Raw genomic sequence first — 23,404 nt, forward strand, 5'->3', positions numbered from 1 at the left:
GCAGTAAGTTGGCATAAAGTATACAAATGAATCATAAATAAAGGAAAACTTTAACTTGGCTTCTTTTCATGTCAATTGTGCTTCTTATCTGTATCATCTCAGTTGATTCAGATTTGCCATCCTGTGGGAGTGAGTGTGCGAGAAATCCCATCATCTGTCTACATGAATACAGTCACGTACGGCCTTCATTTGTTTATTGCTGTATTTACTGTCACAAACACAGGCGCTGTTGAGCACTCACATGCATGGACGCACACATGCACGCCACATATTTTCACAGCAAGTGACCCTAAAATAGGATGAACGACTACAATTGCAAACTTTTGGTGTTTTTGACGGTAAACCCACATTCATGCAGTATATAGACGGTAGGATATTACTTGTAGTTATAGTAGTAGTGGCAGTTTCTGACTTGGTGTAAAGCACTGTATATGATGTCTGGCATTGCTTCAAAGACTCCAGTAAAAAAAACATGTCAGTTTGTCGCTAAATGCTGCAATAAATTTAACTGCCTCAATTTCCACAACGCTGTTTAATAAAGGAGCTCTGAAGTGGGGAGAGGTTCAGAGCCACTTCTTGTCAGAGCATTTACGAGTTGTTCCACTGCAGACGAGTGAAAAAGCAAAAGGAGACAGACAAGGTCAAAAGAAGCAACAAGGGGAGGGAGAGAGAGGAAGAAGTGATAAGAAGAGAGCGGAGGGAGGAGTGCAGAGGACAAGAGAGGAGCGGAGAGGAGGCGACAGAGGACAGACTGATATAGTGCCGGGAAGTGTGCTGGTTTCAGCTGAAACCTGAATTCCCTGAGCTCGACTTGACAAGGAGTGATGAGGCAGAGCAGCTCAAGTGTCAACTGGCAGGATTTAATATGACATTCTCATAAACGGGTGAGATTTTTTTTTTTAATTATTGTTATTATTTCTCAGTGTTTCTATTGTCTAAAATCCAGGTCCAATTGAAGGTTTTGAGCCACAAAGCTAAGTATGTCTAAACCAGAGAGTCAAAATGATATCTATATATAACAGACTTCTTCTCCACTTTGCCATGGAGACTTGGCTGAACTTTGTTTGTTTGACCTTCTGGAAGAATTTGTCTTGAACCTTTGTCTGGTACATGCTGAAGACATCAGTGCCATATTATGGCCCTCTTATGTGTTCCAACAAGTAATCAGATTCATGAAGAGATCTGGATTTGAAGATCTGGTCATTCATGAATAGAATGAATTTTAGTTTTCATTTCAGAGTTTGTAAAAAAAAAAATTTTTTAAAAATGGTTGTATTGTGACTGTTTCTTTCAATCTCTTCTTTCAGATTTTTTTCCCAACTGGCACAAAGAAAATGCCAGATTGTTCTTTGTACCTGGACACCCTCTACTTTCGCTACTGATTTTCAACTGATCCACTTTGAAAGCATCCAATTAGTGGTTAAACACACTCAGTCGCTGCCTATGAAGTGAAAGGAGTCAGGTTTAAAAGACAAATGACAGGCTTAAGAATGGACTGCGCATTCAAAGATATGGACTCCACCAAAAGCTTTAGGATCCTGCTCCTTGTTGTCTGGTGTTCTCTCTTTGTCAGTCCCGGGGCCTCTGACAAAAACGCATCTTCTGACCCATCCCAAATACTGGACAGGATGATGGCAAGCATTCCAGATTTCCTCGCCACTGATGTGCCTCAAGCAGCAGTGATGGACCATCTCTTCGAGTCCTCAGACAGAAAGCCACATCTTGTACAGGACACTCTGAATAAGGCCTCGTCCCCGGCAGAGAAAGGAAAATCTAGTCGCAGGCTAAAACACGAGCGTGAAAGGAAACATCATCAGTCTCACTCCAACAACTCCTCCACAGACACACAGACATCATCAGTTCCGAGATGTCTGCAGGCCAACAGTATAAGGACGACCACAGCCTTCAAGTGCATCAACACAGTGCTCTCATGTCTGATATTATCTGTGGGGATCATTGGAAATGCCACCCTGCTCAGGATTATCTGTCAAAATAAAAGCATGAGGAATGGACCCAATGCTCTGATAGCCAGTCTGGCCCTGGGAGACTTGATGTATATCACCATTGACATTCCAATCAATGTCTACAAGGTAAGGCTCAGAGTATTGTACTTCAAGAAGAGGGAAACTTATTTCTGGATTAAGAAGTTTGACTGCAGCAGCAGAAATCTGCTGTGGGAGCAATGAGAGTGTGTGTTTGGTGTCTCAGTCGGGAGGCTGAGTGTTACAGCGATAACAGTAACTAAAATATCCCAGAGTGCCACTGATAAGACACCGCCTGCGTGTGCTGTGACGCTGACCTGCGAGTGTGTGTGTGTGTGTGTGTGTGTGTGTGTGTGTGTGTGTGTGTGTGTGTGTGTTTGTGTTGTTGTGCAGCTCCTGGCGATGGGCTGGCCGTTTGCCAACAGTTTCTTGGGACTCTTCCTGTGCAAGCTGCTTCCCTTCCTGCAGAAAGCGTCGGTCGGCATCACCGTGCTCAACCTGTGTGCTCTGAGTGTGGACAGGTAACACATGCAACACAATGTGTACTCACGGTGCAGCATTCATGGTGAGCATTTGAAATGAACTGTCCATCATTTAGATGGAAAGTCAGCCAGCCAGGTGGGACAAACCAAATAGAATTTATACACATGAAAAAAGTGAATTGGAAAAAGTATTAATAGTCAAGTAAATTACTATTTTTTCACACATTTTTATTACCAAGAGTGCAAGAGGAAGCTGGTATTGAAAATGGAAGGATGGATGGGTGGCCATTTCACATACAAAGAGGAACATTGAAATATTAACATCCCCTTTGACCTCAGGTATCGCGCAGTGGCGTCCTGGTCACGGGTGAAGCAGAGAGGTGTTCCCACTGTGACGGCAGTGAAGATTGTGGTGATCTGGCTGCTCTCCATGGTGCTGGCTGTGCCAGAGGTCATCGCCTTCGACATGAACAGTTTCGTCTTCAATAACGCCAACATCACCACCTGCATGATAGCGTGGCCCACGACACCCTTCATGATCGTGAGTGTTTACAGCACGTGGGTGTGTGAATGTTGTGGCCGTCTGCACGTGAGCATGATGGAGCAGTGAGAGCGTGAGTGTGTTTTGTTTGTGTTTAGCTGAGAGTGCAGACTGCTTCAACACAACACCGTTTTCTATAAACACTACCTTATAAGAGTGATGCTGTGAATATATTTTTGCTGCTAACTTAGGGCTGGAAGTGTCCACCACACTGATGGCTCAAATCCCCAGAGGTTGCCTTCAGGTGCAGGGGTGAATCAGAGTACCTCAGGCGCCCTGATGGGCAATACTGGTGGATTGGTCCCTTACTGCCAGGTTGTTCCACATAACTCATAACAAGTAGCAAGGCAGGTGGACTTCATAAGTGATGTGGAACCTAACTGGAAGCCAGGAAAAGTTAATTGAATAGAAATACAAGAGCAAGACAGACAACAAAATTATTAAAACACCATAGAATTAAAAACAAACATAGAACAATTGTAATATATTGTAATATATAAAATAAAGTGTCTACTGTCTTTTTCATGAATGAGGCTTGGAGTGACGGAAAGATCTAGAGAAAAGTCGGGGAAAACACACCATTACTTGAATGTTACACATGCTGGAGCCTGTCAAAGGCTCTGTTGGGACCAAGAACAGGTCTGCATCGCAACAATCCAGCAGGGATGTGATAAAGCCAGTGATGCAGGTCTCAGCAGACACAGAATCTCAGAGGCAGAGAGACAAAGTGTCGGGACGTTTCTAAGGGCACATATTTAAACAGAGGCATCAATACTGTGATATCACAAGACACATGTTTGACAAACATGACCTAATGCTGAGGTATATAATAGACCACAATATGAACCAACAACAAAACTTTTTTTTTTAATGCTTTGCAGTATGTGATACCTGATCAAATACTTCATTTTATGCAATGCTGTCAAATCTTTAAGAAAAAAATGGTTTGCTTGTTTACTTTCCTGTAGGGTGATATATGCTTTAGATAGAGAGAGAAGGGGGAAAAAAGACAATTTTTTTGGGTAACATTGTCAAAATTCTCCAGTTCTATCAGAATGCCAAGGACTGGTGGCTCTTTGGCTTCTATTTCTGCGTTCCTCTTGCCTGCTCAGCCCTCTTCTATGGCCTGATGACCTGTGAAATGCTTCGACACCAGAGAGGAAGCCTGAGGATATCATTTAGCGAACATCTCAAACAGGTAGTCACACACACACACACACACACACACACACACACACACACACACACACACACACGCACGCACACAGGACAGATTTCTGATGGTCTGTTTTTCTTCACAGCGTAGAGAAGTGGCTAAAACCGTGTTCAGCCTGGTGTTGATCTTTGCTCTGTGCTGGTTCCCACTTCACCTGAGTCGCCTGCTGAAATGGGCCTTCTACAAACCCCATGATGCAAACCGCTGTGAGCTGCTAAAGTATGTGAAAAATTTTTTAAAAATTGCATAGAAAGCTACATGTGTTCTAATGGCCATGAGTAATTATACAAGGAGGACTGATCCATCTCTCCAACCTCCAACAGACTGTGGTAGTGGTATTTATTTTTTAAATCAACCTTAAGATTGCATTGGTACATTGGAACCAAGTAGCTTTTTTGAGGTGTGAAAGAACCAGGAGGAAAGAAGACATAAGCAACAACTCATGCTAAATAGATTAGCATGTTTGCTGCATTATCAGCTGTTTGAGCAGAAACTGGCTGCATTTTCAACATAATAAAAAAAAAAAAAAAATCTAATAATAAATTGCACTGTGGGAGTTTATATCAGTGAATGCTATTTTGATTTGTTTCCAACCTGTCATGGCATATTATACACGCTGACTAGCCATCCATGTACTTTAAATAGTGCACTTTAACTTTTTATTTTTGAGAATAAAGCTACTAAAACGTGATTGAGATTATTTTTGTTTACCCTTTCACACATTCCCCTTTTGTTGTAAAATTATAACAACCCTCTGGCCCTCTATCTTCCATGGTTGCAGTTTTCTGCTAGTTCTGGACTTCTTCGGCATCAACATGGCAAAAATCAACTCCTGCATCAATCCCATAATCCTCTACTTTGTGTCCAAGAAGTTCAAAAACTGCTTCAAGGTAAAATACAAAATTGCTTTTTCAAATCAATGTTTTATGTTGGGGACAGCTGTGGCGCCTTTTTCAGGGTCAGTGTGACTTCAGAATAAGGTCAGCGAGGCTGTGAGACATAGAAAGGCGGGAGTGCAGCAGGGACATGATGTCGAATGGTTTGCTGTAACAAATGTTTTGAATTTGGTGAACTTTTGAAGACACGGGTCATAAATTGTGCTTCAAGCTTGTGAGACGTGACCAGAAACATGTCTGTTTAAAAGGGGCACTTTGTTGACATCATGAAGCTTTTTCTTTTCACCCAATGGAAAAGAATTTTCATTTCTGTTTAAGACCCTCTGAAAAGTTAGAAAATTACAAAAAATAGTTTTTTCAATTATGTGGTACTACCAGCATTTTTTTCTGCTTTTGCGAGGAATAGATAACAGGAAGTACATTTCTCTAAACAAAAACATGTTTTATATAAACAAAAATTGTCAACCAAATGAGTCCATGGTTTGGAGCTGAGACAACTATGGTTGACCATTGTGTGCATTGTGTAACTGAGAATGGCTTAAAATCAAACTGATCAGAGAAACGGCTCAAAATCTTCAAACCATGATTAAAATTACATGAAGTTGAAGAAGAGAATATTCAACTTCCTACTTTGACTTTGACAATTCAGATCATTATCTCCCCTCTGTGCAAACACAGAAGAGAGGGAGATTATAGCTGAAGCGACGTCCACCAATGAGGAGCAGCTGAAGGTGCTTCATTGTCAATATTATGCTGCTTTTTTGTCTCCCACTTTTGAAACTAATCAACAGTATATAGCATCTGCTAGTACCATGTGATGGTAAGAAGGCATACTGCAAACATGTCAGTGTCAATTTCTGCTGTTCTATGCCATTCTCTATTCCATTATTGCAGTTGTCAGTGGTGCTGCATCAGATCACGGCTGATTTCTTATTGTGCGCATGCTTGTTACAGCAGAGTAGTATTTTACATGTTAAACAATGTGTTCAAATAGGTAAAAATGTCATCTTTTAGCCTCTGGTTTGGGGTTTAGTCATATCTTTGCAAAAATCTGTTTAAATCTGTGAAGTTCAAATCAATGGATTACACCTTTTATCAAACCCACCCTCTGTCTGTCTGTCTGTCTGTCTGTCTGTCAATCTGTCTGTTTGTCTGCCTGCCTGCCTGTCTGTCTGCCTGCCTACCTGTCTGTCGTTCTGTAGTCCTGTCTGTGTTGTTGGTGTTATTCTGGCTCTCTCTCCAACAGCATGCTGCCTCTCAACCATGGGACAAGCCTGCAGTACAAACACACTGACCACTAAGGAGACAAAGGGAGCTGCTCACATCCGCTTGCGCAACACCCGAGGGACACAACGTTTATTCTCTCTCTTTTTTTAAAAAAATGTTCTGTTGTCTGCTCTGTTGCACAGTTTTAGCATCAAATTGTGTCTGTATATTATTATTGTTATATGTAATACTGTTACCCAATACAAACAAAAGTTTGTGGTGACACACTTTACTAGTTTGCTTTGTTTTACATCAAATATTATGTTCTTCGGACATGGAGTAACAGGAGTTTGAAAGATTATTAAAAGTCTAAACAAGGCGGGAAGTCAAGCATAAAAACAGCCAAAAATTAAGGTACTTAATAACAAATGAAAGATAACTATAGGAAAGCAGGCACACATGGTGAGAGCAGGTGAAAGAAGAATTAAACAAATGATCAAACTCAGGAACGAAGAAGGAAACGGAACAAGGACAGGTGTTCAGACACACAGAGAGAACTTTCACAATAAAAGAGAAAAAAAAACAGCCAAGCTCAAAATTCCTGGACAACGTATTTTTGAAGGTGCTTTTAATTAGTTTTTTGTTATTATTTCCATCAATAAAAACATTTTTCTGAATATTCTGAACATTGGTTGTTTTTTTTTTCAATATGAGAAGCGTTCGAAATGTAAAAGACACATGACTGGTACACAGGCACACAATTTAAAGCTAAAATTATACTCATGCCACTGATATTGATAATAATGACATAATAATTTATTACTAATGTTCATTAGCTTTTCTGTTATTTTAGTCAATATTCCTCTTCTGTCCAATTTAAATTCTAAAATTTTAATTATAATGTGTATTTCTTTCCAAAGATAAAAAAAAAAAAAAGCAGACGTCATTGTGAAGCCTTTAATTAATTAAACCTTTTATATTTAAGCCTTTAAGCCTTTAGTTTGATAACGACATTGGCTTTGATTGCTTTAATGTAATAAGAAATCCTAAAAAAAAAAATAAATAAATAAATGTATCAATATAAATGAAGAAAAAGGTTGAGGTTTTGTGGGGCGTTTGTTTACCCGCTCCCGTGACCACGTGACTGATGGGGCGCGATGACTGAGATTCGTACCCGTGACGTGAGCGCGTCAACACGGTGGACGGGAGCGACAACGTAGGACAACAGCATCCGCTGCCTGTCGCTACAAGTCTTTATTCCGCGACACTTCAGTCACTTTCTGCGATCGATTCGGGGGTTGATCGGCCGGTGTTCGACCAGTGATCGGCGGCTTTAGCTGCACTGTGCATCTGTTGGTGGTGGGTGGTCCTCGCCGGGAAGAGACATGACTGATGGGGCGGGACTGAAGAGGAAAACAGGCCAGCCGTCGCCCTGAATCAACATCCTCAGCTGCAACGGTACAGAAATGATTCACCATCCCATCGTAGCAAGGCTACATATTTTTAAATACGCAATGTCTAGTTTAAATCTACCTAATAAAACTGGCTCCGGTAGTTAAGTATGCGATGGTCATAGCATTAGAAGCATGTGACAGCATCTACACACAGGTGTGAGCATTTGTTCATCTGACGTTGTACTGTACTGTTACTGTTTAAATCCATATTTTTAGATTGTCATAATCCTCCTGAAAGAACTGACACATTTAACCAGAGACTGGTTAGTTAACCGATTGGAAAGCCAGAGCAGGGACATGCTTGAAGATCACCTGGTTGAAAACAAAGTAAATCACAAATAACATGTTTCTAGAATAAAATTACATTATTAATGAAGGACTATTGTTTGCCTAACTTGTCCACAGCAGGGAGGAAAAAATGTGTACAAAAAAATCCACATACACAATAGTCTTTGTTTTGTTTTTTTCCTTTGGGACATACAGTTTAGAAGAAAAATGCATGTGCTAGATTGCATGAACAGGACAAGGAGCAGGCCCCATTCGTTTTCTGTTCATCAAACCTTTTAAAGTACAATGCAATTAATGGAAACTATACATCTTTTAGACATAAATATGTGCTGCAAGTAATCGCAAACATTGACTTTGCGTATCAAATTTTCAAAACATGACCCTTCAATTTAACACTGATAGACACGTATCTCTTTGTAGAGTAAAACATGGGACTCACATTCCTACGTTATGCAGCTTGCTGTGGCAAACAGCTTTTTAGTACAGCTGACCGTAGACAGTAGACACTTTGTTTTTTTGTCAGCACACTGACTTTTCCATCCTTGGTATGTGCCTGTAGCCTGCCCTGAGGCTGAAGCTGCCAATATGCCCTGCTCATGGGCAGAGTGGCGGAGGTGGATCCGCCCACTGGTTCTGGTTCTCTACTGTCTCCTATTGGTGGCCGTGCTGCCCCTGTGCATCTGGGAGCTGCAGAAAGACAAGGTACACCTCACATGTGGATGAGTAGTGTCCGTTGCCCCCTGGTGGTCACTGTGCTGAGGGGCAATTTAACCTCGTGTTTTTTGTTTTGTGTTGTTGTTGTGGATTTGACACCCACTTCCCTCCCACAGGTCGGGACCCACAGCAAAGCCTGGTTCATAGCCGGTGTCTTTGTCTTTCTGACCATACCAATTTCTTTGTGGGGGATTTTACAGCACATTGTGCACTACACCCAGCCTGAACTGCAGAGACCCATTATCAGGTGACCAAACTCGTCTAACAACTCTATTATAGGACCAGTTACCCTACTTGACAAGACAGCAGTACACACTGTACATTCTAAAAAATAAAAAGAATGAAATAAAAATAACATTATGTTGCATTGAAATAATGCAAATCAGTTAATAATATAATAATTACTCTTCATATTATGATCTTTTCTTCTCTTTTTCACCAGAATACTGTGGATGGTGCCGATCTACAGTCTCGACAGTGTGAGTTATAATGCACACTCTGATCAGAGAGTGAGTGAGAGAGAGAGAGAGAGAAAGAGAGAGAGAGGGAGAGAGAGAGAAAGACAGAGAGAGAGAGAGAGAGAGAGAGAGAGAGAAAGAGAGGAAGTGACATTATTTGAATGCTGCATCATATTATGTTGCCTGGTAACATTCCCTAATCAGAGGTTGTTGTCACAAGACTGGACTGCTGGTCTGTTTTTAATGACCTCAAGAGGATTAGCAATGACTTGACTGTCCCATGATAAACATCTGTTGTTTTCATCACCTGACTTACTACTGTGTTTTAACCAAATCCAATGCTGTGATGAATCCCATCCCTCATCGTCCAGCCATAATTACTTACCGGTGTGTGTCACACTGCAGCTGCCTACCACACACAACACAGCAAACAAGGTTGCACTATTAAGAATAGACCCCTCTGCCGCACAACCCTGCCGGCTCTCACCACAGGGTTGGATTTGGTCTTGAGGCTAAAGTGAGCTTGTCCTTGTGCGTGTGTTGTCGACCAGTGGCTCGCTCTCCGCTATCCCAGCCTGGCCATCTACGTGGACACATGCAGGGAGTGCTACGAGGCCTACGTCATCTACAACTTCCTGGTGTTCCTGCTGAACTTCCTCAGCAACCAGTACCCCAGCCTGGTGCTCATGCTGGAGGTGCAGCAGCAGCAGCCACACCTGCCCCCGCTGTGCTGCTGCCCTCCGTGGGCCATGGGAGAGTAAGACGAGGAAGGGCATGGGGTCAATACCCGGTGGATGGATGGATGAATGGATGTTTGTTAAAGGGATTTTCTCTCGTTCTCCAATAGGGTGTTGCTCTTCAGATGTAAGCTGGGCGTTCTGCAGTACACTGTGGTCAGGCCTGTCACCACGGTGATAGCACTGTAAGTGTCCTAGCACTCAGTAATTTAGTACAGAGAGAAGAGTTTGACAAAGTGGTTAAAGTTTTCCCTTTCCACTGCTTCTCATTATGTCCTTACAGTGATACTTTCATCTGCTGCCTTGCTGCTGTGTGAGTGCTAAGATTTGCAACAAAAAAAAAAGTAATTGTTTGCTTCCTGTATTGTTTTCTTATTTGTGTGTAGGATATGTCAGCTCTGTGGAGTTTATGATGAAGCTAACTTCAGCTTCAGAAATGCCTGGTCCTACCTGGTTATCATCAACAACATATCCCAGCTGGTAATTTACATATGACATCATAATGATGGGCTAAAACCCTAGAATTGTGTTTGTTCTGCTTTAATTAAATGATCAAGACCTGCATTTATATACTTTTAAATCCCGCAGCTTCAACAAAAATCCAAGGTGTCTATTTTAGGAATAGGAGAAGTTCATCACTTTGTGCTCTGTGTCGGTGATTTGACACACAGCAAATATTTACTACTGTGGTTTTGTTGGCCATCAACTTGCTGGCAGTGGGAAATGAACTACATTTTGAGAAATATAGTGAAGCTTTTCTTCTCGGTGTTTGCCTCCCCCTCTCTCTAGTTTGCCATGTATTGTCTTGTGTTGCTGTACCGAGCACTCAAAGAGGAACTGATGCCAATCAGACCTGTGGGCAAGTTCCTCTGTGTCAAACTGGTGGTCTTTGTTTCCTTCTGGTAAGAACAGACTGATGAATCTAAGAGCCAAATACATTTTGTGATACATTTCTGATATGTTCCCAACACTTTATTTAATACATTCATTATACAAATGTTAAGCTACAAAAATGATTCTGTTTCTCCCTATAGGCAGGCGGTTGTAATAGCCTTCCTGGTAAAGGTGGGCGTCATCTCCGACAAACATACCTGGGACTGGGACAGTGTGGAGGCTGTGGCTACTGGACTGCAGGTGTGCACCCACACTTGGCCATTTTATAACCATGAATTTAAAATAAGAGAATAAAAGAAAAGCGATCTTTTAAGATTTCAGACGTAAAGGAGATAAAAACTCACTAACTGACGATTGATACAGGACTTCATCATCTGCATAGAGATGTTCCTCGCGGCCATTGCTCACCACTACACCTTCACCTATAAGCCATATGTACAGGTAAACCTGTGTCACTGACTGGTTCTGTCTAGCCATTCACCTTACATTGAACGTAATCTGATGAAATGGTCAACGTTTGCCTTTCCTCAACTTCCCCATCCAGGAAGCAGAGGAGGGCTCATGTTTTGACAGCTTCTTGGCCATGTGGGATTTCTCGGACATCAGAGCAGATGTAACAGAGCAGGTTCGCCATGCAGGTGCGTGCCTCACTCATCAATGTCATTTTTATCTTTTTTTTCATTCTGAGCCAATAACTTACTGTGTTGTTTGTTTTTTTATTAGCTACCTCAATTGTAACGATTACCAGCATTCATCCATGCAGTTACACAGAATTAATGGTAGAGACAGTGGCAGACACCAAACTGAATGACAATAAAATGGCATAAAAAATTCAGAGCTAGCACGTTTTTCCCTGTCATGAAATGAAAAATAGAAAAAGGGATGAACAGACAGACAATAAGATGCAGACACTGGACAACTAATACACTACTATTACTAATACACACATAGGGCAGGTGGTTTAGTTGACTTAGTTATAATGTTCTTTCAAAATATAGAGAGGACTAGAGCCAAGTACTAGAAGAAAATCAATAAATCAACTTTTATGTTTTATGTAACTCACACCTCTGTGCCATCCATAGGGCGGACATTTCTGGGGCGTCCCAACAAGATGTACTTTGGGTCGGTAGCCCGTCCTGAACACACAGAGCACACCGGCCTCCTCACGGCCACCTCGCAGGACCCCCTCTCTGCGGCAGCCACCTCGATGCCCTCCTCCCCTTCCTCAAAGGGCCGCTACCAAGGCCTCGGACACACACCTGCACCACACTCGATCTCTGCCCCTGCTGGATTCACTAATTCCTCCTGGGAGGACGGGGACAACTCACCTCCCAGTGCCGGGGACTCCCATTAACAGCGTGACACCTCTTGCAGCACAGGGGCAGGAGTTGGAACTTGTCTTTGTCTCTTTATGGCTCCCTCTTCTGATGTGCTGTGTGGCTATGGATAGTTGAATTCTGTATCAACAGGGGACTAAATATATTGTTGTGAATACTCGTCTCAAAACTTTGTGAAAATGCGACTTACTATTAATAATCAAAGGAAAGCAGAAGGAAGAGACTGCAGTCAGTGGTGTCAAAGCCATGGTTACCGAGAACCACATTTTTAACATGACTCAGAGGTAAATGTTTGAGAATTGTATTTTGAAGTGCAATGATGTAATTTTGATAAACATATTGGTTGAAGGGTAGTTGATGCTGTTATCAGAGAAGCAGCAGCTTGTTTGTTTTGTCCACATACACGGTGCTTATGTAAGTGTCCTTGGGCTGATGTTGATTTTGTTCAAAATCATAATAAACAGGCTCTTTCAACTGGACATACACGTTTTAATTGCAAACATTTTTGAGAACAAACATTTCAGTTATAAAACAAGACCTATCTTTTGTTCATCAGTTCTTCTCTGTCAGGTGTTGGTGGACTCAAATGCACGACAACCACTGATGCAGTTTAAGATGTTTATTGAAGTGGGGAGGTCGGGCAGTCCATGGTCGAGAACCAGTGCAAGCGGTGGGAGAGGCAGGCGAGATCGGCGTCAGGGACGGGCTGTTGTCAACCGGGGAATGAAGGAGCACAACAAGGAGACAGGCGCTGGATTACTGGTGCAATGTAAAACAGATAATCTGGCAAGGGGGAACATGGGAGACTGGTTAATAAAGGCGGTGCAGATGACAGGCGCAGACTGTTAGCTTTATAGACCGTGACATTCTCAATGACCCCAAGGTATATACATATCAAAAGTAAAATGAATGAAAGTTTAGAAAGAAAAAAATTAATAGATATCTGACACCTATTTTAATGAAATTGGCATAATTCACCCACCCCTGTTGTCATGCCAAATTTTTTTTGTGCCTCAAAAGCAATTCAATTGGATTCATTGACCCCTAAAATAATTTAATGGAAGCAAAGATACGTATTCTGCTGTATTGCTGAAAATGGTAGTCAATTTTCAAAGTGTTCAACCGTTCAATCATGACTTGAAGGTATTGGCATATTTTTAGGCATCAACCCCTTTACTGTATACTGAAGCTTGTTTCTGATTGTAGAAGAAAACAAATATTCTTAAAATAAATCAAAATGAATTAATTCATTTTCTATGCAGCTTCTAAAAGAAAGAAAATACATAACTAGCTTTAAATGGAATGGTTGTAAGCAAAATATTGTTGAAACGCCAAATGATGTAACAAATGGGTGGAGTTAACCAACTGTCATGAAAGCAAAAGGCGCGCGTGCGCGAAGAGGAACCACGTGACGCTGGTTTGTTTTTGTTTTGTTTTTCCTAAAGCAGGTTTGTTATGAAACTGAAACGCCAGCTGTTCGAAGAACCGAGGACGCGTTCTTTTGATAAATAATACTGGTTGTCTACTGCACTTTGGACTTTGGTAAGAATGAGGCGCTGATTTTCAAATTTGTCAAAAATATCTTTCAAATTTGTCCGATGTTTTCGTCGTTTTGTGTGATGCATATAATTGCACCGTAAAAAAACGCGTATTTCCGCAAAGTTTGCGCTTATGAAACGCTGGATGTTTGTACTACACAGATCTTTTAAATGTATTTTTGCAATACAAATATCAAGAAATGACTTGCACTGTTAGCTAACTTTGTTATTTAGTTAGTTCAGTCGGAACGCACAATTCGACGCTTTTGAACAAGGAAGTGAAAAGGAACAGGCGACGGACATTGGCTTGGGCGTTGTTAAATCCATAAATACATGAAGGCTGCCTCTGAAATTCCTGCTCTTCTGTTGTTCATCTGTATTATGGAAATAGCTGACTTGAAGACAAATGTGTTGAAAAGAAAAGAAAAAAGTATAATTCACATTTTCCTATGCGCTCCAGCTGCAACCAGGATCTTCATTGCCGTTTGTACGGTTAGGAAGGTAAACCGCCGCCTTCACTGACCCGTCGGTCAACTAATCTCACATTGCCAGTGCCCAGCTCTGACGTGTTGGTACTACTTTAAGAGCAAGGACGGAATTTTGAATTCAGAAGTGGCCACAACTGGCCAGAGCCGCGGGGCGGGGACCGGGGGGGGGCTGGTATCACCTCAAAGCAATACGAAGTTAAAAAAATATGCGTACAACCACAGCCTAAACTAGAGGCTTTTACATACAAAGTTGTCATACAGAAATTTCACATGCAAAAAAAAAAAAAAAAAAAAAAAAATCATTAAATCTCAAACTCTTTCAATCTCTCTTTCCAATTGCCACCATTACCACCAACACTTCTTTTTGGTATGTATGGTCAATTGACCTCATATATGTAAAATTATGTCTCATTTTTTTTGTAAAAAAAATAAGCAGAAATTCTGAATTACTTTGACTATACTTACACTCAGACATATAAATGGATAGATTACTGCAGACTAGTATAGAATCAAACAATTACATAATATGAACATATGCAATACATAAGTTTATCATAAAGTTATAAAATAATTTTCAAAAAATTAAAGTCATAGTATTACTACTAGTAGACTAATAATAATAATTATAAGTGAAAGGTGTCCGAGATGTCAGTTGTGTGGGGGTCAAGGTTCTGAGTTTGTTTTTGAAGGAGGTGAGTGAGTCTGAGTTTCTGATGGATGAGGAGTTCCAGAGGAGTTCCAGAGGGCCAGAGTGTAATGCGTTCCTTTGAGTAACTTTACACTTTGACTTCTAAAGAAGTCTCTTATGTCCATTTTCCTTTTTTTGGACAAACAGACACCTGGTTGCGCCTAATTACCAATTAACACACAGACACACATTCAAATGTTAATGTAAATGTGAATGAAACCTCTGATATTAAAATCCTTCTACCTGACGTGACCCAGGCAGAACAAACGCCCAACATGTCAACAACTTACAGTAGCAGATCGGACTGTAGCGATGACGAGCAACGACTTTCTCTTTTCTTTTTTTTCCACCGGAGAGCAAGTAGTCCACGCGCTGTTGCTAACCATATGGAGTGACAGCGGGGACAGCCAATCACACATTATTAGCAAGAAACAGCAGAGCCAATCGAAGAGCTTGGGGGCGGTCTCGAGGGAAACAGGCTTCAGTTAGAGCGGCCGTTTTCCGCTGGGTCCTAGTGCATGACCCGTCTCCATTTAATATAGCGTAACATTGTTTTTGGACAGTAAAAACTGCGGGGGACCGAAACTGCCTTTTGAAAAAGTGGGCGGGCCTTTAAGGCATGTTTCCACTGGCTTGCTTGGTGTCGGAAACACCGTTCCTTCACAGACCATCTTCTGATTGTAAACGCTCATTAGAGCCCGCTAGTGGTCAGATTTGATTGGCTCGGAAACTCCTCCTAACGCGATGGTTAAAAGTAAACCGAAACTCAGCTTATCATTAAAATAGAGAGGCGCTCTTGTTAAAATATGCAACAGTGATTTTCATATTCTAAATAAGAAAATACACACAATACCAATTTAGAAAAGACTTGCGTTTAATGCAAACAGTAATAAGTCAAAGTAATGTTTTTGTAGGCAGGATTTCATTTAGTTTTGTATGTTTTTAATGAGGACATTTTCTTCATACATTTTTTTTTTTAATTAATAAAGGATATAACAATGTTAGGCAAAATGCTAAAAGGGACATCCTTGTGTTTGCACTGTTTTGTGCTTTGGTATTTGCAAGGATACTATATATGTTTTTGGCTGCTGAAACTATTATGAGCAAATCTGTGATGGTGGGCATTTTTGAGACAATTAAACTCTCTATTCACAGGTTACAGAAGAGGAAAGAGTGCAACAAAGAGAGTTCAAGCAGTTTCAACAGTGATTTATCCACAGAGCACACAATGCCCTCAGTTTCTGAAAAGAAAAAGAGGCGGTAATATGCACTTCTTTAGAGCTTAAACTATTCACATTTTTATGTTATGTTCTATTGTTTGCCTGGAATGTTTTTTCTAGCTAAAGAAGGTTTGACACAAAACACACAATAGTGTTCTGTATTTCTAAGATAAATATTCCCCTCACACACACAGACACACACACACACACACACACACACACACACACACACACACACACACACACACACACACACACATAATTCATTCATTAATCCTTTCATTACTATTCATCCTTTAATTATGTCACATATCCACTGTTCTTTTAGCAAAAATTCAATATTTTTTTTCCAAACTTTCCAAAACGTATCTATGACTTATTTTAACAGCCTACAGGGAGCTGAGGAGGAGCCCATACAGCCCAGCTTTGTCTCTCTCAAAGGTTCTAGATCTATGGACGAGCCAGTCAGCTTTGGAGTTGATAAAACAAAATGGTACACATTTTATTCTTCACAATGAGTTGAAATTCATCAACACATTCACAATATTATGAGATTATTGTGTTTTTGGTTGCTTAAATTGTTGTTTTACATTGAGAGACAGTTGTATCCAGTTTCTAGGCTTTTGTGAGTTGATGAATCCTCTCTAAATAGTTTCCCCGTTCATCGGTCTACTGTCGGTTACAGTCGTCTTTCCTCAAGCAGTAACCGATCCATGGATGAGCCTCTCTCCTTTGGTGTTCAGCAGTCAAAACAGAGGAAGTTCTTTATGTAAGTATTACTGAATGTGTTGCCTTTTTTCAGATGAAATAAGCTGCATGAAGTTTTCCTTGTGGTGTCAACTAGAACAAAGTTAGGTAAAATGCTAAAAGGGACTTCCTTGTGTTTGCACTGTTTTGTGCTTTCCTATTTGCAAGGATACTATAATTCATCCATTAATCCTTTCATTACTATTCATGAGATGATATTAGAGAGAGGATATTGAACGTGTCAGATTTTGGACAATTCTAAAGTGTATTTTTTCTTATTACCCTGCAGCTGCCATGAAGTGCCTAGTACAGCTTCGGACAAACCCCAGAGAATCCTGGGTTTTGAGGATTACAGAGGTAGGTTTAAAAATCCTCTTACTACATCTAACTAGGTAGTAAATCAATTAAATAAACTACAACTAATCATTTGTCATATATATATGAATATATATATATATATATATATATCATCAAACCAAACAAATAATGTATTTTTGAGTTAATTCCAGATCACGTCCACATCCACTTTCCAACTCTTAGTTGTCAAATTCTTAATTCTTTATTCATACTTTAGAGTTTCAGTAAGCTGCTGTAAAGTTTTCATGCTGCTTTCATTCAATTATTGTTTTTTTCTTACTGAGTGCCAGACCTGTCTTGATTGTCTACAGAGAAAGTTTTGAAAGTGACCCAGGCTCACAAAGAAGCAATTAGAAAGCGGGTCACATTTACTTCTGAGGATAAGGACAAAGGAATATATTCAGAGCTTATCATCACCATTGGAGAAAGTGAAGGGCCACATGAGGAGCATACATTCAGGAACATGAAAAAGAATGAGATGTGGGGACTTTCGAGCATCAACCTTGCTGACATCTTCCAGTCTGTGTCTACCCAGAGTGGGTCCCACAGAACTGTCCTGACGAAGGGGGTTGCAGGCATTGGGAAATCATTCACTGTGCAGAGATTCCTTCTTGACTGGGCTGAAGAAAGAGCAAATCAAGACACAGACGTCATTTTCAGTCTTGTTTTCCGACAATTAAATCAGATTACAGATGACAAAAGCCTGCATGACCTCCTGGTTGAATTTCATCCTGAATTCCAGGATTGCATAACTTCAGATTTTTGTTCCAAAACCAAAATCATAGTGATCCTGGATGGTCTGGATGAGAGCAGCATTCAACTGGACTTTAGGAATAAGGTCATAACGTCTATTTCTGAGAAAACATCTGTTGGAAATCTCCTTGTAAATCTGATCCAGGGTAACCTTCTCCCTGATGCAAAACTGTGGATAACAACCCGTCCAGCAGCAGCCAGTCAGATCCCTCCAGAGTATATCAACATGGTGACAGAGATAAGAGGATTCAGCGACCAACAGAAAGAAGAGTACTTCAGGAAGAAATTCAGTCATGATCTTGGTCTTGCTGATAGGATAATTTCACACGTTCACTCTTCTCCGAGTCTTGACATCATGTGCCAAATCCCAATCTTCTGCTGGATATGTGCTCTGTTATTTCAGGAGATATTTGATGGGGGTAAGGTGGCTAAAGTCCCTCAAACACTTACAGAGATGATGGCACATTTTCTGCTGGCTCAGACAAAACGCAGAAACAGAAAGTATGAGGCAGAAAGCGCAAGTGACGGAGAGGGACTCCTGAAGAAATACAAAAATTTCATTCTTAAACTTGGCAAGCTGGCATTTGTCCATTTGCAGAAGAATAAGCTCATCTTCTACGATAAAGATCTAGAAGATCAAGGTATTGACATAAAGGAGGCAGCCATTTACTCTGGATTTTGCGCCACAATTTTCATTGATGAAGGAATTATTTCTCAGAGAAAGGTGTATTTCTTTGTGCACCTTACCATACAGGAGTTTTTTGCGGCTCTTTTTGTTCATGACTGTTTATCAAACAGTCATAAACAACAAGAACTTAAAGGATTCCTCAGTCTGGAGGATAAAGAATATGCCGTGCCTGATCTTCTAAAGATGATAGTCGACAAAGTGGTGACGAAGGAGCATGGCCACCTGGACTTTTTCTTGCGATTCAGTCTTGGTCTAATGGTCGAATCAAACAGTATAGTGCTTCGTGGTCTTCTGGAATCAAGAGAATCAAACCAGGAAACAGTCAAGAAGATCCTGATTTACCTGAAGGCCATCCATAGGAAGGGTCTCTCCCCAGACTTCAGTATCAGCCTGTTCCAGGCCATGGTGGAGATGAGAGATCATAAAGTCAAAGATGAGATTCAGGAATATCTCCAAAATCCAAGTGGTTCCCAAGCAGAACTTACACCAATGCATTGCTCTGCACTGGCGTTCATGCTGCTGGTATCAAAGGATGATCTTGAGGAGTTGAACCTGAAGAAATATAAAGCTTCAGATGAGGGCAGACGAAGGCTGATACCAGCTGTAAGGACGAGCAACAAGGCAGTGTAAGTTCTTTTTTAATGTTAACATTGACATGTTTTCCCTTGCCACCAATAAAACCTAAGTTCTAGTTTTATATTCTCACACTCTTCCACCCTATAATTTCACCCACCTCTAGATTAGCACACTGCAGAGTGACTCAGGAGTGGATTGAACACTTGGCCTTTGGTCTCAAGTTTCCCTACTTGCCTTTAAGAGAGCTGGATCTAAGTAACAACGACTTGACAGATTTGGGAGTAAAGCAGCTCTGCAATGCACTGGAATATCCGACATGCAGGCTGAACATCCTGAGGTACAGTATGCAATGGCCTTATCTATCTGTTGTCAGTTTACTTTTCACAGAGATGATGGCACTTTTTGCAGTTTTTGATTATTCCCTTCTTTTAAACATATAGCAAGCTTTTGTCTTATGTTAACACCATTTATCTTCCAATTTCAACATCCAGTTGTAAATCTATTACTTCATCAGCAGTAAAACAATCAATAATGTGAGTCAGTTGATTTGAGTTTTAAAAATCTTTTGTTTGTTTCTTTGTTTGTTTAGGTTGTCCGGTTGTCTGGTCACTGAGGTAGGCTCTTCCCATCTGGCCTCAGCTTTAGATGCCAACCCCTCCCATCTGACAGAGCTGGACCTGAGCTACAATCACCTAGGAGACAATGGGTCAAAAGTGATGATTCAGCAGAAGACTGATGAAAAATATGCACTCACCAAACTTGAGTGAGAACAACTCACCTTAAACTATTACACTTAATGTAGAATTTAAAATGTGTACACTATGTAGTCATGCCAAAATGGCAGAAAATACTGTAAATAACTGTCATTCTTTCCTTTATTTGTTTATTTAATAAAACTAATAGTTATTTTTTTCTGTGTTTTATTTCCCAATTAGTGTTAAATGGGGTGGAATTCAGCGGATGAAACCTGGACTCAAGAAATGTAAGTAACAGAAAGTCTTAAAGTGGCATAATAAATTATAATGGTTTTACATTATTACTGTATGCCCAATGGTTTAGAGTAGTCATTTTGTCATTTTCTATCATCACCAGTCCAAAAAGTACATTTGTGCTATAGTCTTTACATCAGCCCAGACAACAGAATTTGCATTCATTGCATATTTGATTGTTTTTTTCTTAAGATTTGATTCTGTATAATGTGCTGTAAAGGATGCATTTTTGTGAACTCTAGCCTCCCAGATATAAATGCATTTGATAAAAAGAGTCTTTACTATTATCAGTATGAAGTTTTTGCCTCAGTGTGCTATGTACCTCAAGGTCAATCCAATCTTAACTTGTCAGATACTTGTTTTCAACCCAGGTTCTGTTCCTCAATTCTCTTTACTTTAACAGATGCCTGTGATCTTACGTTTGACCCCGGCACAGCCCACAAGAACCTCTGTCTATCTGAGGGAAACCGAAAGGTCTCCTGGGTGAAAGAAATGCAGAATTATCGAAACAACAAAGAGAGATTTGAAAACTTTACACAGGTGCTGGCTTCACAGGGTCTAGAAAGGCGCTGCTACTGGGAGATGGAGGTGATGGAGCCTTTCACCATTGGGGTTGCTTACAAAACAATTGGAAGGAAAGGAGTTGAGGATGACTGTAAGCTTGGGCGGAACGACAAGTCTTGGTGTTTGACCTGTGGTGATGATGGCTATTATGTTTGGCACAACAACGAGAGCGTCAGTGTTTCTTCTCACTGCTCACGCTCCAGTCGGGTTGGGCTGTATCTCGATACTGTGGCAGGCACTTTGTCCTTCTACAGAGTTTCCTTGAACAGTCAGTTCTGCCTGCATACCTTTGAAAGCAGATTCAGTGACCTTCTGTACCCTGCAGTGGCACTTGACAATGTATCATCTGCAATGTATTGTCAACCAGAGTAGTCTGATTTTTGAGTTACAAAAATTTAAAATAGTGAGCAGGGCTGGGCTCACGCTACAGGAAAAGCACGATTCCCCCATTCCAAGAATTTGGGGAGTGGCCACCGACTCTCAAGGCTTCTCAAGGCCGATTCTCTGCCCAGATTATCTTGTAGTGGCTTAAAGATCCATTCGTAACCTCCTCGATCTGCATGGAGGCAGTCTGGGCGCGGCGGAACACATTTGATAACCGGGAATTGGAGTGTCCGCCCTAGGACTGGAAGGTTGTGGGTTCGATCTGCTGCTGCTACCCGCTCCCTCAGGTGATGCGTCAAATGCGGAGAACAAATTTCACTTCCTTTGGGACATGACAGTCAGTGGGACTTTAACTTTAATTTCATAAAAATTATTAGGCTGGGCAAGCAAGGCTTACCACTACTTCTACTACTACGTTCTTGTAACATTACAACTTTACAACCTGAACTCCTGTAGTGTGAGTCTGGCCTAAATCAAGCTGGATGATTAGATTAGATTGTATTCTTATTGTCCCGGTGGGAAATTATTTTCCATCGTGCTCCTCAAACACAGTACATACACACTTTAGACAGGACAGGACATATTGACATAGACATACTGTAGGCATAGTGCAGTTCATCGCCTTTCTCTCTGGGGTCTGTTGTTCAGAACCCCTCCCTTAAATGCTCACTGCCCAATTCTACATTAATACATTGGAGAGGTTGATGGCAGTTTTGTGTTTTCACACTTCACATTTCAATAGTTTTAAGTCTGTTTTGACTGTGCTTTCATAATCAAAATATACAATAAGATGTTAACAGTTAGACCTGAAATACATGTTGATGTGTGTTTTCCTGTAACCAGTCATGTTTTTTGGGGGAATTGTTTTAGCAGGTGACTGACTTTGCTTAGTTTTACGTTGATCACACTTAAAATTTATACGATTTTAACAGCTGCGTTTATTTTGTGTGCTATCATAAAATGTACAATAATCTATTGTACACTGTATTCAGAGTTTGTTCTAAATTGCATTTTGATATATGTTTTAATGTGGCCATACATTTTTAAAAAATTGATTTAGCCGGTGATTGATCCTTCCATGTGTACAATAAGATAATATACAATATGTTCACAGTTACACTTAACCGGCACAGTGCTGTGTGATTTTGTGTGTTTTCATTTAACCATTAAATGAAATAAAGCTTGACCAAATATTTCACTCTCAGACTCCAATTTCTGGTAAATACATACACTTCTCGCGCATGTCTGTCCCAGTGGCCGTTTTTCAGGTGCAACACTAACCTGTACAACTGGTTGACAGCTTTCCACTTATTAATACTGTTGATGTAAATTCTACAGTCAGACTGGTATGTTTCATTTTATATGTGCGGAGCAAATGGTTTAAGAACCATCTGAAAGCAAAATAGATGAGCTCGTGAGTTATTTTGTCTTGATGAAAATACAAAATTGTCTTGAAAAATTCCATTATGTCCGTTTTTTCACATGCATGCATTAACAAAAATAATCTGAATTCGTTTTTCCAAAGTTAACATTTATTTAAAATACAACATTTTATATTTATGATTTTTCAATTTTAAATAATATATTGAGCTATGCATAAACTCCTTGTACACACCTATACTCATACTATAACTAGCAACAACAAAGAATTTGAACTATTTTACTTGCCATTACAGAACAACCACAGTAAACAAATCATGTAGAATTGTTGCAGATGCTTGCTATGCTGCTGTGACCTTTTAAACAGTATTTAAATATTTGCCCACCTGACTGAATGCATCACACAAAACAAACAAACATCACAAATCCCTTTGACCACAAATGGTAATAGTAATGTAGTTTTGGGGTTAGTTTTTTTGCCTGACCCACTGTTTCATGGATAGTCATTTTTTTTAAAGTTAAACTGTAAATGCATGGCTGACACTTTGTTGATAATCAACAACTTAAAATTTAGGTTGATTATTGTCTGTGTAAAGGAAAAACTGACTGGGCCTTATCAAAGATGGTACATATTTAAGTCTGTATTTTTTCTTTCAAAAGAATTGCATCTTAATAAAATGTCGAGTTAAAAATCGTTACGACTATGAAAACAGTGGTATTTATCTTGTATATCTGTATTTAAGTGAATCCACTTAATAACATAGTTATCCAATTGGTCTTTGTGTAAAGGAACACAATAGCACTCCCACCTTGTCATATCTGGATGA

The 23,404-nt window shown here is 40.3% G+C and overlaps 3 protein-coding genes and 1 long non-coding RNA gene across 6 annotated transcripts; 3 read left to right on the top strand and 1 right to left on the bottom strand.

Annotated features, from left to right (window-relative positions):
* Window positions 1-1,313: 1,313 nt before the first annotated feature.
* Window positions 1,314-7,002, top strand: LOC142893523 (endothelin receptor type B-like). The gene is made up of 7 exons (XM_076034170.1): window positions 1,314-2,090; window positions 2,376-2,503; window positions 2,804-3,005; window positions 4,051-4,203; window positions 4,307-4,440; window positions 5,003-5,111; window positions 6,320-7,002. The coding sequence occupies exons 1-7, from the start codon at window positions 1,476-1,478 to the stop codon at window positions 6,416-6,418; spliced, it is 1,440 nt and encodes a 479-aa protein (XP_075890285.1). The 5' UTR covers window positions 1,314-1,475; the 3' UTR covers window positions 6,419-7,002.
* A 1,226-nt stretch (window positions 7,003-8,228) lies between these two features.
* LOC142893526 (uncharacterized) lies at window positions 8,229-14,450 on the bottom strand. The gene is made up of 5 exons (XR_012927717.1): window positions 14,211-14,450; window positions 13,071-14,083; window positions 11,066-12,763; window positions 9,623-10,896; window positions 8,229-8,752 (listed from the first exon to the last, which is right to left on the bottom strand). It is a non-coding gene; the product is annotated as an uncharacterized LOC142893526 (long non-coding RNA).
* LOC142893525 (transmembrane protein 184C-like) lies at window positions 8,634-12,684 on the top strand. Of its 2 annotated transcripts, XM_076034175.1 has the most exons (11): window positions 8,634-8,767; window positions 8,896-9,026; window positions 9,222-9,258; window positions 9,789-9,994; window positions 10,085-10,159; window positions 10,361-10,454; window positions 10,764-10,876; window positions 11,009-11,108; window positions 11,232-11,309; window positions 11,413-11,506; window positions 11,951-12,684. In XM_076034175.1, the coding sequence occupies exons 1-11, from the start codon at window positions 8,651-8,653 to the stop codon at window positions 12,220-12,222; spliced, it is 1,317 nt and encodes a 438-aa protein (XP_075890290.1). In that variant the 5' UTR covers window positions 8,634-8,650; the 3' UTR covers window positions 12,223-12,684. The 2 variants fall into 2 exon arrangements, with proteins under 2 accessions (XP_075890290.1, XP_075890289.1); XM_076034174.1 differs by having other exon boundaries at window positions 8,662-9,026.
* Window positions 13,638-22,390, top strand: LOC142893524 (NLR family CARD domain-containing protein 3-like). 2 transcript variants are annotated; one of them, XM_076034172.1, is made up of 10 exons: window positions 13,638-13,747; window positions 16,075-16,179; window positions 16,528-16,632; window positions 16,792-16,908; window positions 17,176-17,243; window positions 17,555-19,310; window positions 19,424-19,597; window positions 19,850-20,023; window positions 20,196-20,242; window positions 20,653-22,390. In XM_076034172.1, the coding sequence occupies exons 2-10, from the start codon at window positions 16,148-16,150 to the stop codon at window positions 21,183-21,185; spliced, it is 3,006 nt and encodes a 1,001-aa protein (XP_075890287.1). In that variant the 5' UTR covers window positions 13,638-13,747; window positions 16,075-16,147; the 3' UTR covers window positions 21,186-22,390. The 2 variants fall into 2 exon arrangements, with proteins under 2 accessions (XP_075890287.1, XP_075890288.1); XM_076034173.1 differs by having other exon boundaries at window positions 16,825-16,908.
* Window positions 22,391-23,404: the final 1,014 nt, after the last annotated feature.

Source organism: Nelusetta ayraudi, unplaced genomic scaffold, assembly GCF_046127955.1.
Source record: "Nelusetta ayraudi isolate G7.1 ecotype Tasmania unplaced genomic scaffold, CSIRO-AGI_Nayr_v1 ptg000042l, whole genome shotgun sequence".
Taxonomy (NCBI): Eukaryota; Metazoa; Chordata; class Actinopteri; order Tetraodontiformes; family Monacanthidae; genus Nelusetta; species Nelusetta ayraudi.